The sequence below is a fragment of the Raphanus sativus genome, unplaced genomic scaffold, assembly GCF_000801105.2.
Source record: "Raphanus sativus cultivar WK10039 unplaced genomic scaffold, ASM80110v3 Scaffold1771, whole genome shotgun sequence".
In the NCBI taxonomy this organism is placed as follows: Eukaryota; Viridiplantae; Streptophyta; class Magnoliopsida; order Brassicales; family Brassicaceae; genus Raphanus; species Raphanus sativus.
The window spans coordinates 200-19467 of record NW_026617080.1 but is presented as its reverse complement, the minus strand read 5'-3'; the positions used below and the strand labels follow the sequence as shown (position 1 = coordinate 19467).

The following is a 19268-nucleotide window of genomic DNA, read 5'->3' as shown; positions in this document are numbered from 1 at the left end:
ATATATATATATGGTTTAATACCATCTTATATGAGGCTTTTTGGGAGTAACAATGTGAAAACAAATCTGTGAGGATTTAAATTCAAATGGTGACGGATGTCTGGTTTTAATTGAACGTTTAACCTCCAGTACGGACATCCGGTATGGCTCTAGTAGTACACATAGGCCATGAATGCATCTGATTCATCACAACAGATTGGTATCAGAACCAAGGTTATTTGGTCATTGGTTTGAGAAAAGAATTGTCATAATAAATAAAAAATAGTCCAAATTTCACATCAGATATTAAAAAAATAAAATCTAATATATATATATATATATATTTGGTTCAATTCCTCTTAATATGAACCCTTTTGAAAATAATGATCCAAAAACAAATTTGTGAAGACATAGACTTAAAACAAAACAAAAAATCATAATAAACGAAGAGATTGGACATTTAGCAATGGACGTCTCATTCTAATTGAACATCTGGCATTCAGTACGAATATCCGATCTAATAGAACATCTGACCAAGGGGTGCATCTAGGACGTCCCAACAGGTTCATTGAACTTTTCAAGGTTTTTACAGACAAAGAGATAAAGCCACACATGCACTTGACAAGATCACACTGACAATATCTCGACCCGTATTAGGCCAATGTCTTTAGCATTTGACCTTTTCTCATGGTAAGTGACCCTAGTGGCATTCAATACTTATTTTAATCTACTATTTAGTGTTCATCAATTTTTGTGAGTTTTACTTTCTTTCGTACGTAGTGTGTAACTTTATACGGGAAATATTGGTATATGAAAACGAAACAAATTGCAATTATCACAAAAATCCAAATTATTTACGGCAATTGGGTCTCCAATAACCATTTTGAAAAACAAATCGGTCTCTAACCCTATGGACCCTAACTTTCATGTGTTACTAGTCAATATGTATAGGAAATGGAGACCCACTTTCCGTTTTTTCTTGTCATCTCATTAACTTTATCTAACGTACGTTTCGATTGAATTTTAGTTTTACGACAAAACAAATTGGGTGACTGAACGTAACGGATAGCTGAGACAAGTTCACATGGGAAGATGGTCGTCGTTCATTGTCCACGCAATAACATAGAAAACCTCGTTGTTATTTCATTTTATATTCGTAAACTTAAAACTAATCTATTCTGGCATCAATTATATCTCATCATTGTTCGTTGTTCTTATTCTCATTGTTATAATTATTATGATTCTAATTTACCCTGAGCCTACGTTTCCATGTGTGTATCATCAATCATGCCAAACTGTTTAATAAAAATATTCACAAACTCAAACAAATATACAATAATGTACATTATCCTTCAACCAATCCACAACATGATGTAATTTTTTTTTTGTATATGGATATCAATTACATCATGTTGTAAGTTACAAAAAAAAAATTACATCATGTTGTCGATTGGTTGAAGGATAATGTACATTATTGTATATTTGTTTGAGTTTGTGAATATTTTATGATGTAAAAATATCCATATACATTTTTTCTACATCATGTATATCCACCTTTGATTACGTAAACAAATCACTGTTTTTTCTACATGTAATTTTTTTTTTGTAACTTACAACATGATGTAATTGATATCCATTTAGATTTTTGAAAGATGCATACATATCAAGGTGGAAGTATATAATGTTTACGTAATCAAAGTTTAACAACACGAGTAGAAAAACAGTGATTTGACTAAGACATGTAACTTACGGTGGTTTGTATTTAAATTATGACAGTTAAGATACTTTCTGCAAGATTAAATCCAAAAATTAAATTGAATAAAATACATATACACATTAAAAACTGATACTATTTTTTTCTTGCCGGCTCTAGCTCCGGTGTGATTACACAAACTCCACACTTGGTAAGTGCCGGTGATTCCACTGCTCCGACGATGAGGAACCAATGAATCTCATATTAGAAACAATGTACTCTTTTAGAGTCTTCAAAGATTCATCTCTCTCCCCATTATCAACAACCACTGATCTCTTCTCCACAGGATCATCATCATCTTCGCCGGAGCCAACAAATCTAGATTGGCTTTCAACATAACCCCACTTACTTCCACTCTCCATGTTCAGCTCAATAGACTTAAGATCACTCTCCTCCTCCTCCTCCTCCTCATCCTCATCAGAGCCATCTATTATCTCTAGAACCCGACCAATCTCCGACGACCCTTTTCCCTCAAGAACCCTCCGGAGCTCCTTCTTCAGCCTCTCCACGGCGGCGTGTTTCTCCTCGAACTCAAACTTCGCCTCCGTAAGCTTCATCTGAACCCTCTCTTCCCTCAAAACATCAGCTACACGCATCATCTCCCTCTCTTTCTCCATATCTTTCTTATCTTCTCCGATTCCTCTCGCCAGCTCATCGCACACCTCCTCGAGAACATCTCTCGCTCTCCTCTCTCTCTCCATCTCCTCCTTCGTCTTCCTCTCTCTTTCCTTAGCTTCCGCTAGCTCTCTCCCTAACTTTATGTTCATCTTCTCCGTTCTCTGCCTCAGCTTTCTCTCGACCACCGCCTCTTCTCGAAGCTTCTCTATTAACCTTCTATTCTCCTCCTCCTCCGCGTCGAACTCACTCACCAGATGCTTTAGAGAAGATCTTGCTCTGTCCAGTTCGCACACCAGAGCAGAGATTAAACGGTTGCTTGCTGTCTGGTGATCGTCTCCGAGCTTACCGATTCGTTTTAAGACCTTCACGAGCTCTTTAGACGTTTTTAAGCCGTCGGTGACGTTCTTGAAACGAGTTTTCACCTGTTAGGTTTAGGGTTTAACAAATCATATTTATCTTCTTACGCAAGAAAGATATGTTTTGTAAGAAAGAAAAAAAAAAGCGTACCGAGTTTGTGCCGGTGGTTTTGTATTCGATTAGTTGTTGTCTTTGAGGAACAGTTTCTCTTTCATGGAGAATGATTCTCTGTCAAATTTTGATTATTCAAGACTTGGTGTTCAAGAAAAGAATAAAGAAAAAAAAACAGAGTTAACTTGAAACGGAAGCAAACCCTAACCTCTGGTCCAAAACGGGAAATGGGATCGGATGAGTTTGGTGGAAAATCATGGGAAGAGATCTCTGTCGGTTTCTTCCTTCGGTTTCTCGACGGTTTCTTGCTTCTCAAGTTATCTCTCTCGGAGTTTAGGGCAGGATCTGTGCCGCCGTCGCTGATCTCCCACAGAGTTGCCGCCAGCTTTCTTGCCGAGACGGGGAGTTTCTCAAATTGATCTACATGATGTTTCTCCGGCGATAAGGACAAGAGTACGGGAGTTTTAGCGGCGGAGATGGACTTAACGGGAGTTCCTGAGCCGCCGTTGTCTTGTGCGGCTCTTTTGCCGGCGAAAATTGCGCGTTTGAAGCGGTTTTGACGAGCTAGTGAAGAGGAAGAGGAGGAAGAACCACCTCTCTTCCTGATCTTGCACCCTCTTTTCCGATCCATATTTTTTTTTGTATTGTAATACAACAAATCAGCAGAACACAAGATTGTCTCGAATCTTGTCTGAAGACAAAAAATATTTGAAAATTTGGAATTGGTTGGTGCTTTTTATGAGAAGTGGGTCATGAGGTTGAACGAGTAGAAGAAACTTGAAGTGGTTTCTCGAAGATATTGTTTTGAATCTCTGAAGAAACTTTAAAGTGAGTGAATGGGATAATACAAAAAAAAAGAGAGAAAGTCAAGATTAATTTTTGTGTGTGTTTTCTTTTGCTTTCTTTTCTGAAGTTTATTAGAGTTATTTATCTCCGTATTGAAGAAACTGAAAAAGAAATTGAAGAATAAGAAGAGATGGTTGCTGAGATTCTTTAGTTCCTTTTGAAAGACTTTAAAAAAGGAAAAGGCTTTGAATCTGGGAAATTGTGTTACTTCTTGGGGGAAGAAAGAGAGAAGAATATGGACTGTGGAGGAAGACAAAGGATGGGAAGAGAAAGGAGTGTGGTGTGGTGTGTTTTGTTTGTGTGCGTTGTCTAATTTTGCTGGAGGATTCATTGTACACACACCATTAACCCGTCTTTTTTTCAATTTCTTCAAAATTTTAAATTTATTTTAATAATTCTATAATTAATAACTGTCCTATTCATTAATGCAACAACGACTTGTAAAAGGGTTGTATTATGGAATCTGTCAATCCAAATTAATACTTTTCTAAAGCAAATCTCTGTATAGGACATTAAAAGACTTGCCAACAGTCTAAAAAGACAGTTCAATTCAGAAGCTTTTTCGGAAATGATACGAGCAGCAATCTTAACTAATAAAGTTGAGTTTTTTTTCTCCTTGGGGGAAAAAATGACATGTGGCATTCTCCTTTTAATAATTAAATTTTTTTTTTCAATTTTATTTAATATGTTTTGGTATTAATTGTTACTAGGTGTTAGTTTATTTTTGTTGTTAGTTTATTTTTGTTATTGTTAACTAATAAAGTTGAGTTTTTTTCTCCTTGGGAGAAAAAATACCATGTGGCATTCTCCTTTTAATAATTAAATTTTTTTTCTCAACTTTATTTAATGTGTTTTGGTATTAATTGTTACTAGGTGTTAGTTTATTTTTATTGTTAGTTTATTTTTGTTATTGACAATTTATTACAATGATGTTTTAATTTTAGATTGAAATTTAATTTGTTATGAATTTTTTGTCTTGATTTTCTTTAGATTTCATAACTCTTATGTTACATTTTTAAAAAAATACTTTTAAACTATTTCTTAATATTTTATATGTCAAATAAAAATACAAAAATGGAAACTAAAGTTAATTATTTTCAAAAAAATTAAAACATAAAATAGATACATATCCATACTATTACTTTATGTTTGAAAACATTTAAAATATTAACTTTAGTTTTTATATATTTATTTTCATAGCTAATATATTATCTTATAATAAAACTAATGCATTTACTAAACCGCGGTTCACCCACGGTTGATCCAATGATTCAGAGACCCGGTAAATCGTCTGATTCAGTGTCCGGGTCGGGTGTCAAAACATTGGTTTATAGGATTTCTTTATATTTGATGTTGACAATGGAAAATGGAGCCTTTACGATTCTCCTTTTTTAATGAAATCGACGTAACCGCCATATAATCAATCTAGAAATTCCACTCATCCCACTCTAATAATGTTTAGTAACTGATGACGACTCAAGTCCAAAAGACTAACATTTGGTCTATTGGTATTGACACATAAACTCTATGGTATCTTCCCATGTTACACTATGTAAGGAAACCAATAATTTCCCTGATGCATGCTATCCGTGTTTACATTTTAAAAACCGTGAACATGATTAATATACTCTTAAAAATTAACTAAACAAAAAAGAATCATTACTTCCGATCTAAGAGAAATTTAAAAATATTGCCTGGTTGCTAAAGTTATTTAAAATTGATGCAAACCACACACCACCCTCACCATTAATCCTTTGCACCACACTGACCATTTATTGTCAAAATCATTACTAAATGCAACAAGTCAGCAAGCCCGAATATTACAGATAGTTAGAAATTGTATTTATCATGATCGTTATAGATGCTAACATCTCATTTACTAATTAACAAATTGATTTTTTACTAGGAAGATTTGGTGAAATTGTTCCATTCCGGTTAAAATAGAAGTTGTCCATTAAATAGAGGAGTTTAGGAACCATTTATAGTTTTTTAGCTAAAAACCATATTTAGATTCATATTAAGATTAGTTGATATTTCTAAATAAGGGTGGACAAATAAGAATTTCGTTATGAACACACACAAAATCTTCCATTATAACAAAACTAATATAGAAAATAATTTTATGTTTCTTATTTTAAGATACATCTTTTTGAGAGACCTTAAAACTAAAGTAACACATACAACTCGCACTCTATATTTTAAAAGTCAACATGGTAATTTTAAAAATATATATTAGATACTCACCAATTATTTTATTAAAAATTGACACTTCACCCATATTTTTTTTATAAATTTATAAAATTTGAACAGTATTACATCTTTCTATTATTTGAACTAAATATATTAGTAAAAGTTTTATAGTTCATATATAGTTACTTTAATAATTAATAATATAAATATGTTTTCTATATAAAACATCAACTTTGTTTATACTATCGGTTTTTTTATTCTATTTTTATTAAATCGATTAGTAACAACCACTTATCCTATTCCACTTTGAACTAAACAACTTCAAACAAAGTCACTAACCATTATCAATAAAGATCAGAAAATATCATTTTTAATATATTTTTTATTTTCATATTTAACATATTTTATTTGTTAAGACTATATAATAATTTATATATTTATGTAAAAGTATAACATACGAACCCGGCGCGTAGCGCCGGAATATCACTAGTTCTATATATAGAGTTCTTTTTTTTTTCTTTTGAAAAAGAGTTTACAATTGTAGGCAGTGCCGGTCCTGAATAATTTTAGATCAAAAGCAATTTTAAAAATAAGACTTTATAATTACAAAATCAGAATATTTTTATATCTTAAGCATAGGTAGGTAATCGAACCCATCACACATATTTTTCTTATTTGCATCATTAACCATTAGACTATTTTCGAATTTTGTAAATAAATCACCGATAATTTAGCAAAACAAGTGAAAACCGAAAGCCTAAGTTTTCATGGCTTTCCCTCAGGACCGCTACTGATTGTAGGTAGAGAATTTGATCAGTCGTTAGGCATCAACCACCATGCTATGACAAAAATTAACAGTATTTTAGACAAACACACCCTCACTTATGTTGCAACATTTTTTTAGATAAAACGTAGACAAAAACAAAACATATTTGAGAAAAATAACATTAGCTATTGATTACGATATTCAATACTTGGCTGGAAAAAAAGAGAGGAATATGTGATGAACTTTAGTTCTTTTTTTTTTTCTCTCTCGAATTCGGATTTGTATTTATAAAATGGTAAATCGGATTTTCTCTCGCATAAACCATTTTCAAATGGCAAGAGAAAATGTAAAGAAATGAATTTTTATAATTTAAAGGAAATTTGATTATAGGAATTTTCGTATATTTTGTGTTTGGCATATGAAAGACGGGCACATGTTAGAGTACAATAATAGTGAAATCCTTATGGAACATCCCAATAGATGCCTTCCTTGTCAGTCAAATCAAATCCCTCTTCCAGATCCTTGTTAACTAGTATAATAAGGATCCGTATAATAATTTCAGATATCACAATTCAAAATAAATTATAGGGAATTTGCAAATAATTTCAAGAATTTGTATATTTGGGTTCATCGTGTCTAAATTTTACCCAGTAAATAGAATGTAACTTTTGTGAGGCTAAGGGGGTCCCACTATTATGCAAGAAAATAAGACATATATGAACGGCTTCGATTAGTTTAGGTCCTACCTTCTCTGTCTTTGACTACTACTCGCAAATCACATGGAGACATTGACAAATTGTCACCACACCTATATACTTTTAAGAAAATACTAACAAACAATTCGCCATTTTCCTTCATATAAAATGAAAAAATAACATTATTTAAGACGTGCAAAATGGTCCCATGGTCTAGTGGTCAGGACATTGGACTCTGAATCCAGTAACCCGAGTTCAAATCTCGGTGGGACCTTTCTTTCTCTTAATTTTTGAACAACTTAAACTAATAGCTTATTTTGGGTTGGGCCCCTTCCTTACTACCACTACCACATGTCTCAGGCAAATGCTCAACTTTTCTTCTTGGTAACAAAATGGTTATCATCAGTTGTTTCCAATATTGATAGACTCAGACAAAACATTTACTAATTGCATGTTCATTTCACAACGAAATTAAGAATACTTCTAAAAAGTCACTAAAAATCTGTTTTAACTTCCCTCTCAAACTAAAAGCTTTCTCAACCAAATCAAAGATAACACCCCAGAGAAACAAATTCTACTAGTGTTTCTCTTTTCTTTTTGACCACATTCGTGTGGTGCTCTCATGAGATGTATTTCTCCTGTTGCTCGTGCAAAAGCTTCGCTGAAGATTTGGCATCCAGGTACAGTGATGTTACTTCCTCTATGTCAGCCTGTCCCAAGTTGAAACACCAAAAGATATTGAATTGGAAGAATGATTAACAACAGCATGACACTTAATTCTTATACACTGCTCTACTGTTCAAGAATTCACAATTACCTTGCAGATACTGTCACGTCCATTCATTTTCGCCACGATGCTGGCAGGAGACAGAAGCTGAACCGCGTGCCTGCAAGTGAAGGCACAGAAAAAGGTTCAGAGATGAAACATAGATAAATTTGTTTTTATTTTTTTTGGTAAGAAAAGGATAATGACAACAATATTAGTCTTACAACCTTAAGGAAGTTCTTTGCCCAATGTCCCCAAGTAGAACCAAGCATTCTTCATCCACTGTTAGCTCTTCCACTTGCGCACGAATGGCTATAATCTGACCCCACATTACACATTTATTAGAACGTTGTTGATTAACTGAAACCTAAAATGGCAAATAGAATAACCTGTATCATTTCAGAGGGGTTATAGATTTGAGTCCGGATAATAACCAACCGATCCAACAAGTCAATAGGGACACCATGCGGACTTGGCGTATCAGTCCCTCTGCACAGTAACTAAGTTAAACCAAAAGCTCACGTTATATTTTTAAAGTACAAAATGACAACGTGAACCATATCTCCTCACCTTACGTTGCAAACACCTCTGTTTGTTGCAAATATCACAATAGGAGACAATGAGCTCTCGAGAGCACGGTTCAAGTATGAAAAGCACTCCATATCAAGCATATGAACCTGAAGGTTTTGTAGCAAGATCAACAAGGTGGAATGACAACAAACTTATCAGGAAAAGGTTACCTCATCGATAAATAGAACTCCAGGAACGAGTTCTGCAACACCTTCATCTATATAACGGTTCACAACCTGCAATAAACCAGACATTTAAATACTATTAGTCCTTTAGCAAAATTTTTAAACAATTAGGTCTTAGTGAAGAAGATCAACCTTGTTAATTTCTTGCCGCAGCTTATCAGTGATCTCAGTCGTAGATAGTGGGATCCAACTTGAGTTGTTTGGTTCCTTTGACTGTCTTGAGACCAATGATAACATGGCTGATGCTTTTACCATAACCACCAGTAAGACTTTCAGTTTCTTCTGGGGACAGCTCAGTAACCTGAAACTCAAGGGAAACAAGTTAATAAGAATCTAAAGGGGAAAGAGACATATTAACTGAAAGTAGCAAGCACACCTACCTCTCCTTCGTAGACGTCTTTGGTTTCCTTGATACGTAGACAAATGGCACGTCTAAAATTCTCCATGAGGACCTCAGTTTTCTTGACCTCCGATGAGTAAACCTCAGAACCAACCATTGGACAGAAGGGAACCTGCAAACCAAAATTCAAATAGCATAAATAAGCTAAAAAAGTGAATAAAAAATCAATTTTCATACAACAAGGGGAGGATACAGTAAGAAGATGAGATTTACACCTTACTTCCAAGCTCTTGGGATATTCCAAGAGCCAAAGCGGTTTTGCCGGTACCGGGAGGACCAGCGAGCAAAAGAGCCTTGCCAGCCATTTTCTTCTGCTTGATCATGTCGACTACGAGACCAGCTGCCTCTCTTGCCTCGAGTTGACCCACGAATCCAGCTGCCAATGGTATTGGTATTCCCGTTGGCTAGCAAAGAAAAAAGGGCAACGATAACACAATGAAGGATCACTACAAATAGGCAGGGCTTTACGGGTCTCTAAGCATCATTCAGCACAATATATTATAACAAATGCATTTAAATATTGAAGCTTTGCAGATACAATCTGAGGTTAAAACTTTAAACCCTAAAGTCGAACACACTTTGAGCTATACGTGAATACTACACAGAAAGCTACTAGGGAGAAGAAGAACCTCGAGACCGAGGCCTTTGATATGAGTGTGAGTAGCAATCCGCTGTTTCTTAGCGGTGGACTGTATTTCTTCTATCTTCACTTTCTCCATCTCCTTCAGCTGTTATCGTGGTCCTTCTAAGTCTCTTTGCTGTATAGTCTCCGACGACGACGACGGCGGCGGAAGAGTTCGAACTCTCGTTTTGATGCTTCTTCCTCTTCACATCGGCAAAAAACTCTATTTTTCTACAGTTTATATCTTAGTTTTTATTGCATAGATAGCCCTTAAACTCCTGTTTCCTTACCAAATCTCCCCACTCTTTGTTAATTAAGTAAATACTAGAAGGAATAACAGTTATTATTGGTAGGAAACAATCTACTGTCTTTCACTCAAATACATTTTAAAAAAAAATAGTGGGGTAGAGAAAGAGGGTGAACAAGAAATTTTTTTTTTCTTGTGCAACACCAAAAAGAGTTATAAGAACTGTTTACTAAGTCAGGACTCAAGAATTATTAAATTAAATTAAGGGGCGAAACTGAAATATACGAATAATGAAAAGGACTTTGTTCTTTGGTAACTTTTTGTTCTCTCCCTCAAAGTCAGATAAGCTCACTGTTTTTTTTTTGGAACCAGAGGAAGCTGTCCACACATGGAGACTCTCTCAATCCCCGCCGCTGCTTGGTTTTCCAGCGGCGCCATTACTCCTCCTCCGAACGCGAGGCTTTCTCCGCCTTACTTCACTCGGAAACCGTCGAGCAAAAATTCCCGACGACTGTCCGCTTTTAACGCCGCTTCTCGCTCCTCAGGTAACACTACATTTCTTCTATCTCTCTCTATGTATACGTTTTCATCTCTAAAATTGAGTGTTCCTGCTCAAATGATTCTCCATTGGATGTGAAAAATTGAATACTACTGTCTTTGGTGATTTTTTTAGTGAGTGAGCTTGTGGGGGAGGATGTGCTACAGATGTTCTTGAAAGACAGAGAAGAAAACGGAGATTTCATTTCTAAAGTCTCTGATCGGCTCTGGTTAAGGGAGGTTCTAGAATCTATTGATCTCAGCTCTAGTGGTGCTTCTTCAGCTGTTGTTGGACTTGAAGATAGTCAGGTAAGCTATGTTTATGCGTATAGTACCAATTAGTGGTCTTTGAAAGCATGCATCTTTTTTTTTTATGTTGGTAGTATTATTAAAGTGATTAAAGCTTTAGGTTTCTTTCATATGTTCATTAGTAGTTTAGCTAGTTGATCAAGCTTTTTAGGTTTTAAGTTCTGGGTTGTGAAATATCCAGTCCATCACTCTATTGTCAAGTGATCTTAGTTTTGCTTTTGACGATTTAAAAAATCCTTTATTATGTGCATTCAGGTATAGTTTAAGAGAGATACATTTTCATGTTGCAACATGGCAGTGAGCTTAGTTTGCTTTCATGGAGGAAATTTTTCTCACTTGGAATTGTTACTTTTGTCGTTATATATGCAGCAGAGGTTGGTAGATGGTGCAGATTATGATGAGGATGATGAAAGCGGTTTCTTGAAACTTAAACCCACCCAAGAATGGATTGTTGGGGAAACTGATTCCGCCCCCATGAATAGGAAAGCTCTAGCTAAGGTGTGTCATCTCTTCTTTCTTTTTTCTGAATGTTTCTAGTTGTCTTCGTTTGACACCCTTTTCTCATTACATTATTTTACTGCGTTTTTATCTACTTTCTCCATAACCCTTTTGGGTATTATCGCAGGCATTACGGGATGATAGCGAGCGGAGGATGAAACTTAACTTTCTGAAATATGAAGCTGTATGATTGATTTATTCCTTTTCAGTATGTTTCTTTGATTAGAATGATTTACCAAAACAGTTTCTTTGTGGGAAATAACTGTTCAGTACGTGATGCAGTGGTTATTTTCGGTGCGTTAGTTTATAGAACTCACCTCTGAGTAATTGCTTTTGTGTCTTTTTCTTTTGTAGCTGAAGCGTGAACTGATGTACCTGTCAATTGTTATTGGAACCGGGTGCAGCGGATACTGCTTACTAGCTTTATCACCCCAGGTAAGCTCTCTCATGGGTGTTCGTTTTTCCTTTTTTTAAGGTCAATCATAGATTAAGCATCGTTAAAAGTAGTTGTGGCTTACAACTCTAACTATTCACGAGAATCTATTGTTTTATCTAAACAGGCTGCAGTTAGTTATGGAGTTGGAGTTCTTTTCAGGTTAGTTCTCTACTTTTATGGTTGAAGAAAGATAAGACCTCGAGATTGTAATTCTATAAGTTCTGCAACATACTTCCTCGTGCAGTAACATTGTATATTCCTAACCAAATCTGCTTCCAGTGCAGTTGCTTGTACCTTCAGCTTTTGTACGGATACGCAGATGGTGTTTCACGTGAAGATGTTCCTAATATCTTCCTGAAAAAGAAGACTAAAAAGTAAAAGCTGCTTGCTAGTTCATCAAACAATGGAATAGTTTTCATTGGTCATCTTGCTCTTAGCTTACTTGTTTGTATTGTCCGAACCTCAGAATCGGGATAAGAAGTGAAGACCTTGAAGACTTTGTAAAGAGAACGATCCGGGGCAGTGGAATGGCACTCTCTTCCCCACGTCTAGTGATCCCAGCTGCAATCTATGCTCTGTGGATTCTCTCGCATAAGTACTTTCAGAATGACGTCTTCGACTTCCAGGTAGCTATTTCTAAGCTAATATTGCTTATGTTTGCTTTTGAGAGCTTGAAAGTCGAATACTTATCAAATTTTCATATTTATCTGTGTGTTTGGAAGTTTTTAGCTTTTATTTTTATCTGTGTGTTCTACGAAGTTCTTATTTTTACTTCCTATACTCACTTTCTTTTCCACATGTTTTTAACAAGTCTAAACCTCTTTTGTTTGTTTTGTCTCTCTCTATACAATATCAGATAGTTCCAGCCATGGTTGGTTTGTTTGTATACAAAGCTGCAGCTCTGGTTCAAGTGTACAGAGACAACCAAGATCTTCAGTTCATTTTCCCAGACGATCTTTGACCTTCCGAGTTAGACGATTTGTGATTTGTTTGGTTCATGATCTCAAAGGGCATCAGAAACTGGCTGCTAAAACTTAAAGATGAGCCTGAGGATGTAGAGTAACCTGTGTGTTCTCGGTTTTTTTTCTTTTTTCTTTAACGCCGTCTCCTTGTAAAATTTTGAGGGAAAATACAAAATATATTTTGTATGTCAATGTACCAGAACATAAACTATTGAACATGTGTGAGAGGAATAGTTATAAACAAGAAATGTTACAAACAACAAATATGTGATGTACATTGCAGATGCAAGATTCATAAAAGACAAACCAGATGAGATACAGAGAACAAACTCACACAAGTAACACCTTCTAGAAGAGAAGATGTAGTAGTCTTTTATGAAACTCTGAATCATTCTGACATTTACAATACTTGCGCATAATCAAGGAAGACAACGACATGTAACTTAATTTACAAAACAATGATCTGTTCCCGGCTGAAAAACCTTTTAGAAGTGCCATTACATTCGATAAGGCCTCTTGAGATTAAGATCTGCATGAGGATAAAGTGATGCCTCCACAGAAAAAGGCGATTAGGATGTACAGTACGACAACTATCAAGCACGTCATCACTACCCTGTCAACACACAAACAATAACAGCAGGTTTAAAATCGAGAAATGAGTTATAACTCTAATGATATGGAAGAGAAGCTACAAGACAGAGAGAGAGATGGTTACAAGAGCTTAGCGTTTTTCATCCAAAGAGCTCTGCGTAAGCGCTTAGACTGTTTCCTGAAATGAAACGAACTATCCTGCATTGTTGCAGTTTTATCAACAAGAAGCTCAATCCTATCACCTCGCTCCATTATCTTCTCAATGTTCTCCACCATCACCGATCGAATCTAGTATAACAACAAGACAAGTGAGACGAAGTGAAAAACTTTCGCCAAAAGGTTCTGCCTTTTCAATTGAAACTATAAAAAAGAAACAATTTTTAACCTCACTGACTTCTCCTCTGACACGATTGAGAGCATCAACACTAGGATTACTAGAGAAAAACTCCATCTGCTGATGCAAAACCCTCGAGAACTCATCATTCATAGCGTAAGCTGGTGCATGAAGCGCCACTCTCCCGTAGTTTTTCATGAACCTCATGTGAACATCTTCCAAATACGAAAACGGTATCCTCCCTACACAACCAAAGACTCTGGATCAATCAGAGACTTCAAAATCAACATGGCGAACGTTTCATAAAAGATGCTTACTTCCGAAGGTATCGTTGGCCATACAGAGAAAGGTGAGTCCATCGGATCTGAGGATGTGGAAGATGTAACGGTCTTGCGAGAAACAGAGTCTCTCGTCGGCGGTCTCCGGCGAAAGTTTTTCGAGGATCCGCCGCACCACGGCGCCTGTGTTTCCCGTGACGGCGCTGAATTCAGCTAGCACCACCGTGGCTCTCGCCACAACCGCGTAGATGATCGCCATCGGAGAAGTCAGGTACGGTGGATCGCTCGCTCCGGCGTCGACTTTGCTGCGATTCGAGTCGAGTCTCTTAATTAAAAGTTCAATAAGAGCATTACGTTTGGAATAAAAACCCCTTTATTTGTTGTTATATTTTTAATTAGGGACCTACATATTGTTTTCTAACATTTTGCACCCTAAACAATTGTAAACCATCATTTTTAAATGTAGTAAACGTATCATTGCACTTATCTCATCTACTAGAAATTTGGATTTTTAAGATCGAATCACATTTTTTTATCAACTTGATCCTGCCGAAATGGTTTTGTTAATATTTAAAGCATTGCAGTGAATTTTTTTCCTATTCCAAAATCCAAATTAGGAACGCAACAAACTCAATTCTTGCATTTTAATCGTTAGACTACTTCATCCTTTTTAGCCTGTTTTCTTAGATCAAGTTTTGGTCGGACGAGTCATTCTTATTACGTAGAATACTTTCTATCTAACTTTTATTCTTATTTTTTTTTTGCCAGTCAGCCCGCCCGACCATTGTTGCTCCAGAAAATCAAAGTTATCTTATAGACTTTGAAAAACATTAATATTCGAAGAAAAAAACGGACCACTCTTACCAGATTTTGAGAAAATCCTCTTATCTCTCATACATAAAGCCGTTTAAAGTCATCTTTTTTATCTCAATATGAAGACTCGAAAATCTTTTGTTGCATGCACGTAGCCGGAAAAATTCATCCTCAATTTTATCAAATTTTGTCTCAAATTATATAAATTTCAAGTGGTAGCATCAGAAGAGTTTTTAAACTGGGCCTTCAAATTATTCTTGTTAATATGGGCTCTAACACACACAAAAATTTGAACCCTCAAAATTTATATTTTGTTAAAGCTTTTACTAAATTTTACATTATAGAAATTTTAGTAAGATTTTACAATAAAAAATAAAAATACATATGAAAAAGTGGTGCCCTTATGAACTCTAGTGTCCTAAATTATATGATAATATTAGTTTTTTAACTTATATTAGTTCTGAACCCAAAAAAATGTGGTGTGTAGAAAAAAACAATGTATAGTGAGTGTATAAGTGTATTAGACAAGGACAAGCAATCGACGACCAAAATAACCTTTTAGTCTTCGTCCACTTTCACCTTTATAGTCGTATGTAATTGATCTAATACATACGAAGTATATATATATATGTTTCCTCTATTACAAAAGAAAATTTGAAGGGTCCCAAATTTGAATGTTGGCTCTTTTCGGGGAATTGTTTGTCGGCAAATATTATCGTTTTGCCATTGTCGTTGGTGCCTGGTGACACAAGTAGAAGTAGAAGGCTTAATTCAGTTATAAACTTGACTTTTTTAGTTGAAGATTGTACTAAATTATAGTATCACGTCATAAATAATGACCTCCTTAAAAATTTCACGAATCATAATACTAACTTTGCTAAATCTATAATATATTTATTTCTTATGTTCACACTCATGGGCCATGAGTCATGGCGTAGTCGTAGACCGATAACCTAGTATAAAGGATAAATATAATTAATTATTTGAAATGACACGATACAACTGATTTCAAACTAGATTTATAAAAGAATGAATACTACTACAATTACGAACTAGTTTCACGAATTTTACTAATCATATGATAATTTTAGTATGTTGAACTGAAACTGTATAAACTCTGACAACCAAAGCTTAGAACATCTTCAACCCAAGAAAAAATAACAAAATATATTGGAGATAGTATTAGAGAAACAACACTTGTATTTAGGTCTTGGCTTCGAGCATTGACCGTGACCCAATATTCTCCTCTTTGGTGTTGCTCCAAATTTTTTTTTTGTATTTTTGCTCAAGTGACAAACTATCGGCGCGACGACGACCAAGACTCATTGTAGTCTTCTTCCACAGTCTTCGATCGATCTTTCTCTACACTATAAAACAAATCTGTCCTTTTGGCTCTTTTCGTTTATTTAAAGTTTGTATCCAGCTGGTTTTGCAAACATGCTCGAGTAAATCATTATAAATATTTTTTTATATTTTCAAAACAAATATGAGATTTTTTCAATTTTACTTATATAATCTTAACTCATTAATTAACATAATCAAACAAAATAATATCAATTAGACACACGCAAAAAAATAATATGTATGAAACAACACTTAATCTGAAACATATGAAATATAATATTTTCTTTGATTTTCGATCCATGGTTTGCATTTGTCTCATATTTTTCATCTTCGTTTCGTCTTAAGACTCTTAACTAAGCTACCAAAAAAAACAACTCCAGAAAAACATTATACTTTCTCCGAAAAAAACAACATTGTATAATATCATCTTTTCTCATTTATTCTTACTCAAATAATCACATTACAAGGAAAACAAAAACAATTGGTGGTCATAAATTCAACTAGTAATAATGTAATAATAACCCATGGGTAATAAATTACCAGTAACTTTCATTTGCTTGCTTATGAATTTTGCTAGATTCAAGGCCAATTCAGCTGCTCCCATTCCCAGATTGGTTCAGTTAAACCATCCACCATCTCTGTGTCCACAGAGAGATCAACATGTTCTCCTCCTGACATGGAAATTTCTGGTGAGCTTCCCACAAAAATGGAGGTGTCAGCAACTGCAACATCATTTGTAAGCATTCTCCCTGTCTGAAGAACTCCCACAGGGCGTCTATCAAAAGCTCTTGAGCTTCCTGATGTTATGTAGACACGACATAAACTGAATTCATGTCTCAACTACATTAAAAAGCATTAATGAGTTTCTAAAACTTAGTATCAAAAATCGTTTTAAGAAATAAAAAAAAACTTGATACATGCAACCTTAGGGATTGTGGAAATGTTGTCTCTATCGTCAAGGGCTTTGTACTCATTCATCTTCCATTTTGTTTTTCCTCCTGTTGGTGCTTTTCCGGTGTAGAAAACCATAGTTTTCTTGACTCCAATCATTCTGTTATCCTTGGAAAAGACTGGACCAGGTGATCCAGTCGCTTTCCAGTACCCTGAACCAGTGGTTCTGCTCGGCCTGCCTCCTCTTGCTTCGCGCTCTTGTCTTGGCACAAAGAAGAACCATTGCTCAGTATCTCCTCGACATCTTTCTCCCGCAATATCTGCAAAAGGGTATTATAAACCCCACAAAGAGGGTAAGTTCCATAGACCACACACACAATCATTATCGCAAGTTTTTGTTATTTATATTCCATAGGATGTTCAACCTTACGTAAAACCTCAATCGAGAAACCAAAGAGAGTCTTATCATTACATTGGCATTACTGATCTTTTCATTTGTTTGTTATCTGAAAAACTGAACTCGCAAAAAAAAAAAAAAAACTAGAGGATTCTAAGCAAGTGTTTAAAAAAAAAGGATTCTAAGCAAAACTTAGTTTTCTTTGAAAATTAAGGATAATTTAACCTAACTTTTTAATGCCATTGTGGCTGAACAAGTAATATGATAATCATTTTGACGCCCATAATGAGGTCGAAGCTACATTCTAATTTGGTGAGGTAGCCTACTTGGAAGATGACTAGGCTCGACCTCAAAGATATCTAGAACGGGTATGACACGGTGCATTGAGTCACCACTCTTTCCTTCGAGCTGGTTTCGGAGGTAGAACACAACCAGTTCGTCTTCCGTGGGATAGAAGCGAAACCCAGTTGTAAGGTCCTCCATTTTTGTATATGATAAATGAAAATAGACTTGCTACAAAAGAAAACCTCTGTATTGTAGATATGTTATGACAAATCTATCTGCTTCTTAAATATATAACTCATGGACATTAAATAAGGTGTTGAAGTAGTAGAGATTGGTCTCTGTCTCTCCGAGTGAAATGAGAAAAGTTCTACGCGTTTTAAGGTTTTCTTTTTATATTTATTATACAATATTTTTAGGATATTGTGAAAGACAAGGATGCTCTTGTGTGTGTGTTTGATTACTTTCGTTGTAATATGTTTTACTGTTTTAGTAAGCTTTTCACGAGCCACGTATGTCATTGAACGAGTCAAGCCCTCGTCTTGGTGTCCAAGTTTCAGTCTCTTTTCCCTGATTTTTTATATTTTCAATCAGTTTGCCAATTTTATAATATATTTTTTTCTTTGAAGCAAATAAAAATTAGTCGTACTTAGAGCATCTCTATCCCACTCCATATTTTACTCCATTTATAGAGTAAATAGAGTGAAAAATGGAGTAATGAACAAAAATGGAGTAAAATATGGAGTGGGGATGGAGATGCCCTTAATAGGTTTAACTAATGTTTCTAATTCCTAATTTTTGCAGAAGATAAATTTCTTTGTCAAGATGTTCGTCATATGTAATTTCTACTTGCTATGAACATGTATATGTCAAAGAAAATCAATTTTGGTAGGTATTCCCTCTGTTTTATAGTAAGTGTCATTTTAAAACTTTTTTTGTTATACAAAAAAGTTACTTTATAATTTCAATGTAAAGTATACTTAATTTCAGTTGAAAATTAATTGCAAACTGCATTGATTTTATAAATAATTTTATTTATTTTAAATACTATTGGTCAAGTAGATGTAATTAATAATAATTTATACATATTTTTTATCGCTTTATTAATCTGTGTGAAAATATCAAAGTGATGTTTATTTAGAAACAGTTGAAATATATACTAAAAGTGCCACAGACAGCTTTTATTTGTCAGCTATTGTGAAAGTAAAGTTTGTATAACAATTTTCGATATAATTACAGATGACACAATTTTTTTATCTTTTTGTCTGTGCAAATAGTCAATAAAGGTTGTGTACATAAACATAAGGCAATATTGTTTGGATCTTTTTTTACTTATGATTTTGCAAAAATAGATTGAAGCTTCTAATGCAAGTGTATATAAGCATGCCTTTGATACCCTAGTCAACTGATATTTCAAATATAAAAACACTAGCTAGATAATGATTTAGTGTTTAAAAAAAAAGATGGAAATTTATGTCACGGTACGTAAGT

General features: G+C 34.8%; 4 protein-coding genes, 1 non-coding gene and 1 pseudogene across 5 annotated transcripts; 2 read left to right on the top strand and 4 right to left on the bottom strand.

The window, feature by feature from the left end:
* Window positions 1-1706: 1706 nt before the first annotated feature.
* On the bottom strand, window positions 1707-3980 carry LOC108845812 (uncharacterized protein At5g41620). The gene is made up of 3 exons (XM_018618994.2): window positions 3027-3980; window positions 2858-2935; window positions 1707-2772 (listed from the first exon to the last, which is right to left on the bottom strand). Exons 1-3 carry the CDS (start codon window positions 3447-3449, stop codon window positions 1864-1866), a joined length of 1410 nt encoding a protein of 469 aa, XP_018474496.1. The 5' UTR covers window positions 3450-3980; the 3' UTR covers window positions 1707-1863.
* A 3537-nt stretch (window positions 3981-7517) lies between these two features.
* Window positions 7518-7589, top strand: TRNAQ-CUG (transfer RNA glutamine (anticodon CUG)). Its single transcript has one exon. It is a non-coding gene; the product is annotated as a tRNA-Gln (tRNA).
* A 119-nt stretch (window positions 7590-7708) lies between these two features.
* Window positions 7709-10056, bottom strand: LOC108845821 (ruvB-like protein 1; annotated as a pseudogene).
* Window positions 10057-10453: 397 nt separating this feature from the next.
* Window positions 10454-13138, top strand: LOC130504736 (uncharacterized). The gene is made up of 9 exons (XM_056999364.1): window positions 10454-10650; window positions 10779-10951; window positions 11321-11449; window positions 11577-11633; window positions 11804-11884; window positions 12010-12044; window positions 12170-12259; window positions 12352-12511; window positions 12742-13138. The coding sequence occupies exons 1-9, from the start codon at window positions 10494-10496 to the stop codon at window positions 12844-12846; spliced, it is 987 nt and encodes a 328-aa protein (XP_056855344.1). The 5' UTR covers window positions 10454-10493; the 3' UTR covers window positions 12847-13138.
* Window positions 13059-14404, bottom strand: LOC130504737 (vesicle-associated membrane protein 714-like). Its single transcript, XM_056999365.1, has 4 exons — window positions 14090-14404; window positions 13824-14014; window positions 13563-13726; window positions 13059-13460 (listed from the first exon to the last, which is right to left on the bottom strand). The coding sequence occupies exons 1-4, from the start codon at window positions 14307-14309 to the stop codon at window positions 13370-13372; spliced, it is 666 nt and encodes a 221-aa protein (XP_056855345.1). The 5' UTR covers window positions 14310-14404; the 3' UTR covers window positions 13059-13369.
* A 2055-nt stretch (window positions 14405-16459) lies between these two features.
* LOC108845816 (NAC domain-containing protein 90) lies at window positions 16460-18067 on the bottom strand. Its single transcript, XM_018619002.2, has 3 exons — window positions 17822-18067; window positions 17132-17418; window positions 16460-17047 (listed from the first exon to the last, which is right to left on the bottom strand). Exons 1-3 carry the CDS (start codon window positions 17976-17978, stop codon window positions 16787-16789), a joined length of 705 nt encoding a protein of 234 aa, XP_018474504.1. The 5' UTR covers window positions 17979-18067; the 3' UTR covers window positions 16460-16786.
* Between the last annotated feature and the right edge of the window lie 1201 nt (window positions 18068-19268).